Source organism: Ooceraea biroi, chromosome 3 (genome assembly GCF_003672135.1).
Source record: "Ooceraea biroi isolate clonal line C1 chromosome 3, Obir_v5.4, whole genome shotgun sequence".
Taxonomy (NCBI): domain Eukaryota; kingdom Metazoa; phylum Arthropoda; class Insecta; order Hymenoptera; family Formicidae; genus Ooceraea; species Ooceraea biroi.
Window position 1 is genome coordinate 8,219,044 of NC_039508.1, and position 12,776 is coordinate 8,231,819.

At 40.5% G+C, this 12,776-nt stretch overlaps 1 protein-coding gene across 1 annotated transcript; it reads left to right on the top strand.

Moving 5' to 3' along the window:
- The first annotated feature begins 10,065 nt into the window (after nucleotides 1-10,065).
- On the top strand, nucleotides 10,066-11,705 carry LOC113561635. Its single transcript, XM_026968291.1, has 2 exons — nucleotides 10,066-10,326; nucleotides 10,434-11,705. Coding segments are annotated over exons 1-2 (654 nt in total). The 5' UTR covers nucleotides 10,066-10,325; the 3' UTR covers nucleotides 11,087-11,705.
- The last annotated feature ends 1,071 nt before the right edge of the window (nucleotides 11,706-12,776 follow it).

Consider the following 12,776-nt stretch of genomic DNA (forward strand, 5'->3'; position numbering starts at 1 on the left):
TACGCGTACCCGGAATGCGCGTACGAAGTTCGCGATAAGATAGCCTGTGCTCAGTTCGTGAGTGGGATTGCAGGCGGTTTTGTTAGGTGGACACTGCAGATTGAGGCCCAGACGTCATTGAAGCTGGCGATTGAAAGGGCTAGGGCTCTGGAACAGATTCATAGAGAAAACACTACTGGAAGATGGAATTCGGAGTTGAGAGGGAAAGAGTGGAAGAAGAGTGATTCTGGGAAACAGGAGAGGGGGACGAAGTTTGAGGGGAAGAGTTTTAAGGGGAAGGATCAATCGAAAAAAGGGGGGGATAAGCGATTCAAGACCGGTAAGGAATGCTGGCAGTGCGGGTCCGCCGGGCATTTCCGAGCAGTGTCCTTCTTTGTTGAAGGAGGAAAAAAATTAGGTTTCGCCGAACTTTACGAGGTGGGTTCGGCTTATCATAAAAGGGCTCCGAGTAGGGTAAGGAATAGGAGTTTTTGTGTAAGGCGATGTGCCTTAAAGAAAGATTGTTTCCGATTTCGGGGAAAATTGGACAATAAACCTTGTTTATTTACGGTGGATACGGGTTCAGATGTTTCCATTTTGAGTGAGAAATTAGTGAGTGCACCACGGAAACGGATGCCAGTTGATAGGTGTTACGTACGCGAGGTATCACGGGACGGATAGCACAGCCACGAACACACAAAAGAAGAAAGCGTCTGTTGTAACGGCACAAAGTTATATATAATTGAAATAAATTATGTACACTATATATAAGTTCAACTCGCCGTTTTAATTCCGCGAGCGACGGAAAGTATCAACGTGGTGATTCCGCGAGCGACGGAATTGCACGCACTGAAAGAGACGGACTTTGCGTATAGTTGATTGCCAGATACTTTTGATACTTTGCAGACTGACTGTGAAGTGAAGTCCGCGGATCGCTTGGAGCTCTATTTGTAGAACCCGTGAATTTTGGCTAGGCCCAATCGATTTCAAAGTTTTGGGGGTGACCCCCGCGTGCCGCACGCGATTGGCACATGGTTGGGCCTCACGCAGCCCGGTGATAAGGAACATGCGCGGAGCGAGCCGCAGGCCGAGCGATTGGCCGTCGCCGTCTGACGTCATCTCCTCGCGCATGTCTCCTGAGAAAAGTCGCGAGTGAACGGTTAAATTGCGGTTGATGTTTGTCTCAATTTTGCGGGACAAACAGCGTGGGAAGAAAATATTTGTCCCAAATTTCCTTCTCGATTTCAATTCTCGAAACTTCTCGACTGACTTTATGAGACAAACATCACCCGCACAGCTATTGAATGATCAATTTCTCAGACGATTCGGTTTCCGAAAATTCCTTTAATGCAATTCCGAACAATAGGTGTAGGTTAGTTTATCCTACTAGAGAGACAGTTCCGGTGTGTTCTCGTGTTGTGGCACATGTGGATTTGGGAAAATATTCGGTGGATCTTCCGTTCTATGTGTCTCATATTACAGATGATTGCCTGCTGGGAAGGGATTTTCTGATGTCAACAAATTTGGAGAGTTCCTTCCGCTCAGTGTTAGGAATTTCCCACGAGAAGGAGGATGTTAGTTTTGGTTGTGCAAGGGTAAAAGATTGTGAAGTGGAAGTACCTCCGTTTCTTGAAGAACTTTTTGGGCGAGATTCTTGCGGTTTGGACCCTGATAAAAAACAAGAGTTTGCTAGAATTCTTGAAGAGTTTCAGGATGTGTTTTCAGAGGAGATTGTGGCCGGATGTTGTGGGATGGTGGAGCATAAGATTGAATTGGCGGATCCTCAGCCTATCAAGCAGGCTCCACGGCGAATTCCTATTCATCTTCGGAGGGAAGTCGATAAAATTCTGGAAGAGATGAAGGACGCAAAGATAATTGAGGAGTCGCAGAGTCCATGGGTCTCTCCCGCCGATGGTGAGAAAAAAAGATGGTTCCCTTCGTTTTTGTGTTGATTTCAGGAAACTTAATGCGGTAACGAAGAAAGATTCGTTTCCAATTCCTCAAGTGGATGACACGATTGATCAGTTGTCAGGGAATTTCTGGTTCACTACGTTGGATTTGAAGAGCGGTTATTGGCAAATTAAGTTACATCCGAGAGACAGGGAAAAAACGGCCTTTTCTGTGGGAGGTGGCTTATAGCAGTTTACCGTCGTGCCGTTTGGCCTTTGCAACGCTCCTGCTACTTTTGAGCGTTTAATGGAGCGAGTTTTACGAAAATTATTAGCCAAGATCTGTTTGGTCTATTTAGACGATGTTATCATTTTTGGGAAAACTTTTGAGGTGATGGTTCAACGGATAAGAACGGTATTTCTTCGCTTACGGGAAGCAAATCTTAAATTAAATCCTAAAAAGTGCTCGTTTCTTAAAAGGTCTGTTAAATATTTGGGCCATGTGGTGTCCTCGGACGGGATTGCCATGGATTCGGAGATCTCGGCAATTACTAATTGGCCAGTCCCGCAGACCAAAAAACAGCTTCGAAGTTTTCTTGGCCTTTCTTCATATTACAGGAAATTTATTAGGGGATTTCCTTTAATTGCGAAACCGTTGTTTTCGCTAACGGAGAAGGAGGTGAAGTTCAGTTGAACCTCTCAGTGCCAAGCGTCGTTCGAAGAATTGAAGACAGCTTTGAGTTCTTCGCCGATTTTAGCTTTTCCTGTTGAAGAGGGGGAGTTTTTCTTAGATGCAGATGCTTCTAACCATGGTATCGGGGCCGTTCTTTCTCAGGTTCAGAGTGGCTCTGAGAGGGTTATCGCTTATTTCAGTCAGGTTTTTAACAAATCCGAAAGGAATTACTGTGTTACTCGTCGTGAATTATTGGTGGTGGTGGATTCGATAAAGAATTTTCATTATTATTTGTATGGGAGAAATTTTTTCGTTCGAAGTGACCATATTTCCTTAAAATGGTTGATGTCTTTTAGGAATGTAGAGGGACAGTTGGCTCGTTGGTTGGAGCGACTGCAACAATATAATTTTGAAGTTGTGTTTCGGAAGGGGACGATACATCGGAATGCTGATGGGCTTTCGCGTCGCCCTCGTGAGAGGGATATGTGCAATTATTGTAACAAGGTTGAAAGTAAATGTCGGGAGGAGGAGGTTGATATGGTTGCTCGGATTGTTTTAATGGAAGGGAATCTAGATGAGTGGAGGAAAGCTCAATTGGAGGATTCGTTTTTGACGGGGATTCCACAGGCAAAGGAAAAGGACTGCCGACCTTCTTGGCAGGACGTGATTGCTCAAGGACCTTCCGCCAGGATTTATTGGAATCATTGGAAGAATTTGGTCGTTCGGGACGGAGCTCTTTTTAGAAGGTGGGTGAAACCGACACTTGAAAGTTGTGTGTACCAAGTTGTGGTACCGCAAGCGAGGGTGAACTCTGTTTTGGAGGAGGCACACGACACTCCATCGAGCGGGCATTTTGGAACTAACAAAACATTGGCTAGGGTTCGTCGACGATGTTACTGAGCAACTTGTAAGAAGAATGTGGAAAACTGGTGTAGATCGTGTAAAGTATGTGTTGCTAAGACAGGACCGTCAGGGAAAGGAAAGTCCCCGTTGCAGATTTATAATGTTGGAGCTCCGTTTGATAGGATTCAGTTGGATATTTTCGGCCCGTTACCGTTGAGTTTTGCGAGGAATAAATATTTGCTTGTTGTGTCAGATTGTTTTTCTAAATGGGTGGAGGCTGTTCCTTTGAGAAATATTAAATCAGCGACGGTAGCTGAGGCTTTCGTTAGTCAAATTGTTTCAAGGCATGGAATTCCATTGGAAATTCACACTGATCAGGGGAAATGTTTCGAATCTAGACTTTTTAGAGAGTTAGCAAGGATGTTAGTGGTAAAGAAAACTAGAACGACAGCTCTTCATCCTCAATCCAATAGTCAGGTGGAGAGACAGCAGAGGACTCTGCAGAATTATTTAGCGAAATTTGTTTCGGCGCATCAGAAGGATTGGGACAGTTGGGTTCCTTTATTTGTAGCTATGTGAACTTAGTACCCGACATTTAAAAAATTAATTTTTTACTATGGAAAATAATAGCATTTCGTTTTTAGTTGTTTGTAGTAACAATAATTTCGTTTGTAGTTTTATTCATTAAAAGATATAAAAAATACAAACATTTTTAAAAATGCCTCGCACCCTACATTGAGATATCTCAAATTCGTTTGCGCAGTCTTCTTTAGAATCGATTGTAGTTGTTTGTAGTGCTTTTTGTTTCGTTTGTAGTTGAACCGTTCAAAAGTTATTAACATTTCTTTAAATAAAAAATGGCCAACTTTGCCATTTCTTTAGATATCGCGAATCCACTTGCGCAGTCTTCTTTAGAATCGTTTGTAGTGCTTTGCGTTTCGTTTGTACTTAAACCGTTCAAAAGTTATTAACATTTGTTTAAATAAAAAATGGCCAACTTTGCCATTTATTGAGATATCGCGAATCCACTTGCGCAATTTTCTTTAGAATCGTTTGTAGTTGTTGGTAGTGCTTTGCGTTTCGTTTGTAGTTGAACCGTTCAAAAGTTATTAACATTTGTTTAAATAAAAAATAGCCAACTATAATAAAGTTCCGTTCGTAGTATTAACCAAAACTGTTCGCGTAAGGCGTTTAGAATGGAGCCTTAGGTTTTCGCGGAGCATATCCACGAAACCTTAGGTTTCAATGAATCGATCTGCGTTGGCAACAGCCAAAATAACACCGAAAATTACCATTTATTTTGTTTCGCATTTCTAATGTTTAAAAAAAAGAGAGTAATTGCGGTCAAGCTTGGCCGGACATGATTTCGTTTCCGACCCTCATAGCGGTAAGACGTGTCCGAACAGTTCATAATAAAACCGTTCTCGTACGCGCTCAACGTCCGTCGCGAGTAACCCTATTAATCAATTTCGAGTGCGTTTTAAATCGAGAGATCGAAAGAGCGGTGTCAAGTCTCGGAGAAGATCTTCGGCTCGCGAATTCAAGATCTCCGACCGCGCGATCTCAAGATGTCCGCGTTCGTGTGACGAAATATCGGTTCGACGCGTTCAAGATCTCCGTCTCGCGCGATTGGATCGGCCGATCGCCAGAACATTGTCCGTTTCGTGCCGAATTTTCGACGCCGCGATTTCGATTCTGTTTATTCGTAATTCACTCTATCGAATATTGGGTCTCTATTCAATACGCAAAGTTTTGTTCCGAACACTTATTAATCTTTTAACCCAAAATACAGTCCATTTTTAAACCCTATCCTCAGTGTTCCCTGATTCCTTTCCTTATCGCCTCGTTTCGCTCGTCGTTCTGGTCGGAACGTACCGGTTCCTATTTCGTTTCGCGTGTATCGCGTCCCGGTCGAAGATACCGTCGCACGCATTCGGACAAACAAAAACCGACGACGAGGACGTGACGGAAAACCGGTTTCACTTTTTAACTGTTTTTGTATTTGTTTACTTTTTAGTTTTTTATTTTTTTTAACATTTTAAGTTTTTTTTTACTTTTTCATATTTAAAATTTCTTGTACTGTTTTGGTTTTTAAGTTTAAAAAATTTTTTTCGAACAATTGTTTTTTTTGCTGATTCATCGTTATATTATGCAGCAGAGTCGATAAGAGAGACAGACTTTGACTTAGACGTCATCTTAACTGTCTTGGAAACTCGGATATAAAATAGAATATGGATACTGTGTTTCTGCAGGAGCGTTCGCGCAGTAACTTTCATAACACGGTCGTTTAAATCATTGTGGACTTCCCACTTACCAGTAATACGTTTAATGAACGCGAAATAATGACCATCAGTGTAGATAATTGCAGAAACAAATTTATATGTATATTTGTCGTAAACCAGCTCGTCTAGTATTTCCTTCATGGTAAATTGTTTCCTGCAATTCGGATAACCCTGTCGAGCTGAAAGCAAAGAATTTCCAACATCTTCGATATCAAGCACCATGTGATTACCCTCCGATAAGATTTTTATAATATTACTACTCTTACATCTTAAGCACGTGCTTGTACTCCTAAGTGTACAAACCTCATTTACGGCTTCTTGTAGACCTGCCAGGCCGCGTTTATACATGAAGACTGGATTAAGGTGTAAAACTGGCATAATCATTGACTTCTCAAATAGGCAATCAGAGCATCGAACGGTTTGTTCAAGAGACGGCACATCACGACGGATAAATTTTTCTTGCAGATATGAAATATTAATTATACAATCTAATATTCCATCTTTTATTTCCTTAGTGGTACTTAAGATACGTCTTCGCTCATTATATAATTTCGTCGTCACGCCCATCGTTGATAACGTCTGAACAAATTTAGATATGTCGATGTTACATTCTATAAGATACTCTGAATATGACTCAAAATCATGATATGCAGCTAAAATGCTTTGAACGGTGCAATCAAACGCACGGGTGTTTCTTATACTAATCATCTGTTTACCGATGTTTACTGGTTTCAAAGAATTTCCGTTTACAAGCATAGGCAGCATTGGGGTAAATTTCGGCCGTTTGTGAATAATCTCGATATCAGCACATGCAGAGAGATATTTGCCTCGTTTATTCGTTCTACCTGGTATCTTCGGTTTAATTGTCTTTTTATTAAGACCTTTCCAATCCTCGACTTCGTTAAGAAATGACATTTCAGAGGGAACACTGTCAACAGTAGTATTTCCCGATTGGGATGAAACTCTTTTTATATCTGGTATCAAGTCCTCCGAATTATGAATATGAAACCCATCACTTGTATCATCTTTTAGTGAGTGTATTGAATTGTCAACAAAATCTTCGGATTCTCTCGTGCCGTCGGCTATTTCTTCACGCGGTTTTATTGGTAGGAGATTATTGATAGTAGGATCCATTACTTCAAGCGATGATGCGTGTGCAATCTTTGGATTGTCTTTCTTAGTATTTTTTTTCCGGTGCATTCAACAATTTATTAGTTCCCATCAAAGATCTGAGGTGAATAACGAGGTATTTGTCTACTCTGATAGCTTTTTCCTTTTTGAAAATTAGATGTTTGAGTTCCCGAAAATATTCTTCACTTCGAGTCGAACTAGCAACAAGTTTATCTTCTAACTGTACGACAGTAGAATTTTATTGATTATTAGATGTCATTACAGCTGTCCATAGAACGAAATGTTTGGATAATTTGAAGAGACGAGATCCGAAATCAGGACAATGGTATGGATTTAATCAACCTTGTTTCAACTTATCGGTGCTATTTATTTAATTTTTTTCAGAATTGCATCAAGTGTATTGCTCGATAAAAGTATCTCGTCAAAGTCATCGCGATGTTCGAACAAATTTGTATCACTATTTTCAGGATTTTTTGCGTATCGATAGGAAGATGATAAGATTTTAAACTATTCATAACTCTATTATGGGCAGCGAAACAATGGCTTTCTTTATCATCAATATCTTCGTACGTCGAAAATGCTACTGATAGGACATCCGTGCCCATTTGAATGAACTCATCAATCTTTGTGCATGTATTCAAAAGACAACACAGCGTAGATAAAAGTCCTTTTTCTCAAGAGATTCATGTCTGAAGCAACTCCAACGCGTAACTAATTTGATTAGATGTGCGATGTCAATACGGATGAGACATCGAGGACATTGGACACGCATGGATGATGAGCTGCTATCGAAGACAATACTATTCTCGATATATGTCTTAAGATCGCTGTTGTTAAATGCTAAAGAAGTTACATTCAGAAGTGCTAGTGAGTAATCTATGACCACTTGTTTCGGAACCGATCCTCCGGAACGCAACCATTCTCGCATCCAATACGTCAATGTATTGGTATCGTGCTTTTCGGAAATCAACTGAAATAAAGGCAGGATCTTTTTGCGATAACCACAAACAGCCTGGTAGAGGTAAACGACTCGTTTTGAGCCATCCGGCTTTGGAATTTGTTTTACCAGTCCACCCGTTGCGTCAATGCTAATGCTACCGATATCGTCTTCTTTCTGAAACTTTTTATACAGAAAAAGTTACGTAGGACTCCAATACATAACATAAAAGTGATCAAGCCCGATCTCGTAAATACACCCATTGAACTTTTGACTATACTTCATGTCCCACACTGAAGCAAGAGCCGCTTTAACTTTGAACAATCCTAACCAGAGAGAAACCTGAAAGCGGCCACGCTGCCGTTTACGCCCATATTTTTACATTGAGAAATTTGAGAAATACAACACCGAATGTGAACTTACATTCCATTTAACATGCACATGATCTTTTGTCATTATGAAATCATGTGCATGTGCATGTTAAATGGAATGTAAGTTCACATTCGGTGTTGTATTTCTCAAATTTCTCAATGCAAAAATATGGGCGTAAACGGCGGCGTGGCCGCTCTCAGGTTCCTCTCTGTCCTAACTCTTTATCTCGAGCTTCCTGTTTTGCTTTGCGTGCAACATCTTCCGACGATAGATTGGCCGGTACAACATCTCCGAAATCCATTAATCTATTAGCTTCTTTTCTCCGCCAAGCGTAAGTACATGTACCCTGCAATTCTTTTCCAATACGAATCCGTCTCTCACCACGGACTTGCCGCTTTTTTTCATGTGCTATCACGAGAATCAAAAGTAGAAATATTTAAGATCGGGCTATGGCCAGTCTATTCGCTTTGACAATAGATATGAATTTTCGATCTGCATTCCGAACAACTGCCTTTAATTGACAAAAATATTTCGCCAGGATTTCGATTAATTTTTGCATTTTTAAAAGAGTAAGGACAAGGCAATTTTAGGTGACTCCATAAAATATCGTATATTGCATCAGACCAACCACTAATAAGTACCTCATATTCGCGATCTTTGTATTTTAAGATGTGCGATTTAAGGCTGTCCCATTCGCTTGTTGATAACGCTATTGTTTTACGAAGAGTTGGTAACACGCAATCCGATTCACCCATCGACCAATTTAAATCGTCTCGCAAATCATCCGCGGTTATGTCGAGATCACTTTCATCTTTGGTAGATTCTAATGTTTCGATTCCATGTATTCGAGTGAAAACATTATTTCATTTTTTGACAAATAGAGATAGATGTAATCCTTTGACATCTTACCTCTCATCGCATCAACAGCCTTTTTCCAAACATCGTCATCCCATGCTAAAAATTTGTCTTTATTATTCGATAAACCGAAGTCCTTTTAGGGCTTCGTAACTTTCATTCGGCGAATTCGTCGGCGTTCGAGGCATTATTATATTATTCCCGAAGTTGACTCAGGATGAGTTGCTCAGGATGAAAACGCTAAAAGAATAGTAAAGTTATCACAGCAACGGCTGCCTCCTTTACACTTACAATTCCTTTACAATTAGAGCAGTGCTCGGAGTTAGATGCTCTTTTCAACCCGATTGGCGACGTCTTTTGTTTTCCTACTATCGCTCGAGACTCGACGCTCGACGGCAGACGGAACAGTATCCCCCACCGCTAAGCGGACACAGACGTAGTTTATGCCCGCAGAGCTCGGAAAGATTTGCACGCAACGACCGATTTTCAACAACCTCCACCTCCCGCTATTCCCCTTACAGCACTGCTCAAGAACAGAATTTTATTATAGTTGTACTGCTTTTGATGTTCACCACTGTTACGTCCAGGAGACTCCACGGTTCCTCGCTTCCATAGGAAAAATATTAAATTTGGAAATAGGGAAAAGTAACAAATAAGAACTAAACCTCACCAACGAAAAAACGACCGAACGAGCGCAGGGGAGCCAGGTGGACAGGCGTTACGCCAACCATAAGGCTCGCAGTTTTTCCAACCCCAACTGCGCTCGGCCGGAACGTCCGATAGGTAATAAACAACCAGAATTAAGAGCTAAAATCACTTAGCGAAGACAGCTCCAGAACCTGGAAAAGCGGAGCGGTACCCGCTAACGGCAATAAAAGTAATCCACCGCAATTAAATACTGAGAAATCTGCCATACATGGGGAGATTCAAACTAAAGATACGACGCAAATGGACTAATGGAAACGTGAGCATGGATTGTAATATGGTAAACGGAGGGGTCTTCACAAGTGCCGTACTTTAACTTTCAAGAACAAAATCATAAATCTATCGGATACCAGCTGCAATTCGGGAAAAACAAGCGCTCCAATAAAAACGAAGTTGTTTTACTTTTCTTTTCTTCTGGGAAACGAATAACCCCCACCTACACTCTTTTAGCCCTATATAAAGGGAACAATTTGGTCAGAGGTCCTCTTCAATCTTCAGTTGGCTTACAACGCATATCGTACTGTTTCGTTTCCGTGATCGGGACATCGAGCTTAAATCTTAGAGTCAGTGTTGGACTCCACCCGAGGGACCTCTGGTCAGGTTGGCTCCCTCCTCAAACGCATTGACGATCAACTCCATCCAAGAAGCGGTACCAGAAAAGTAAGCCTAAGTTCATTATTAATTTCATTTTACTCCCCTCCAATCGTCTTCGTGGTTTCATTTCGGTTTCTGGCACAAAGAATCAATTCCGTTTTATTTCATTTAAGTGTCAAATTTCAATCGCGGACGCAGTAATACGCCGACAGAAACACTGGCAGAAACTGTGACGTACAGCCAAGGGGCATCTTACTCCGAACCGACAATTACCAACAATTCAGCACAATTAACTGATAACACCGAGCGTTACTCATCCCTTTTTGTAAATATTCCGTCACCTGGATCTAGCGTTATCGGGAATCCATCTTCTTCTCCCGGCCACTTCCCCTTTTCCCTCCCTGAGTTGTCTCCGCGGTGGTATTCACCCATCCCCTCTCCTGAGTTCGGGCGGACCCTAAACTCGGCCATCCCTTCCTCTACACCTGAACTAAGTACCTACCTTCCCTCACCAACTTCAGTCCCTGAGAATCCCGATTTTTCCGGCCTACCCATCCCTACCATTCCAACATTAAGGGAGTTTTCGCAGGGCGCTTTCCACCTATTATTAGAGTACTTCCTAGATTTCTTTCCCACCTATTCTCTTCCACTCCCTCCTAACACTATAACCTGCGGTCCAGGACCCATAAATATTCCTGCTCTCAGGATCGCAGTCGAGAACGCTGGTCCCGACACATTTATACCCTTCATAACCCACCACCGCGTTCATCCTGTATTAATCCCTGCGATTTATATTAGAGAATTTATTTTTAATTTGGACATTTAAGTATGAATATGGTAGATTTATTTTATTTATCATTATAGTTTGAAATATCGAATATGTATTGATGGTATAGAGAGTTTAAGTGCGAGTTTAATTTTTGAGAATTTTAAAATTATATAGACAAACTAATATTACCTCCATTATGCGTTTCGAAGTTATAGTTATCTATCCGTTACTTCAAATTATGTATTCTTACCAACGATGTTCGGAAATGTATCATTCCTCTAATTAGAACTATCTCAAATCTTTTTGTCTCGATTTTATAAGTTAGTCAAAATTACAGTTGCGCTATTTATAAGAAATAAAATCATGAATAAATTTGTAGTCCAAATTCTAAATTATAGTCAAACGTATCAGTAGCGATTCATTAATTTCATTTATATAACCATTAGACAGAATATATTAGTGGAAATGTTTTAAGAGACAAACCCAAGTTTCATTTATTTCTAACTACCCTCGTATAACATCCCTTTCCTTGACAGATCGTACAGGTCTTATCCTTGGTAATAGAGATTCATTTCCCTTACCTAAAAAGGACCATCGAGTTGACCATCTAGAATAATAGGGTAAAATCGACTTCGGTCGTTGACCCGAAAATCGAGTGTCCGTTTCGAATAATAGGGTAAAATCGACTTTGGTCGTTGACCCGAAAATCGAGGGACCGTTTCGAATAAAAGGGTAAAATCGACTTTGGTCGTTGACCCGAAAATCGAAACGTATCGGTCGGCTCGAACACACGAGGTACGGCGGTTGTGTGCCTACGTATCTCGAGAGACGTCTGGTTACGCCCTTCCTCGAGCTCGCGGAGCTCTGGACGTAACACCACTTATAGCAGTTTTTAGGATAATAATTACAATTAAATATACCCGAATCAAATACAGATTTTGAGTATATATTTTCGTACTCGGAAATAGTAAATAGATATTTGTAATATTGCTAATTTCGATTCTAATCCTTCATAAACTAAAGTGAAGACAATCTGCTGTCAGGTGAACTTCGAAACTGTTTGTAGTTGTTTGTATCTACATAAATTTCGATTGCAGGTGCTCCAAACAACGAAAAACGATTTTAAAAAGAATACGTCGTTTATAATTACTGTCTTAGATCTTACAAACGAAAAATATGGTTCTGTAATTGTTAAAAAATTATTTTTTGCCCAGTGCATCGTTTGTACCTAATTTCCGAGCACCTGCAATCGCAATAATGGAACTGCAAACAACTACAAACGATTTCAAAGAAGACTGCGCAAGCGGATTCGCGATATCTCAACAAATGGCAAAGTTGGCTATTTTTTATTTAAACAAATGTTAATAACTTTTGAACGGTTCAACTACAAACGAAACGAAAAGCACTACAAACAACTACAATCGATTCTAAAGAAGATTGCGCAAACGAATTTGAGATATCTCAATGTAGGGTGCGAGGCATTTTTAAAAATGTTTGTATTTTTTATATCTTTTAATGGATAAAACTACAAACGAAATTATTGCTACTACAAACAACTACAAACGAAATGCTATTATTTTCCATAGTAAAAAATTAATTTTTTAAATGTCGGGTGCTAGGTTCACATAGCTATGAATACCGGCCTCGGAACCGTATCGCACGGTCATTGGATAAATTTCTGCGCAGTACTCGTCATCTTGATTTTATAGACAGACACATTCTTAATGAATTTTATTATTGTAAAAAG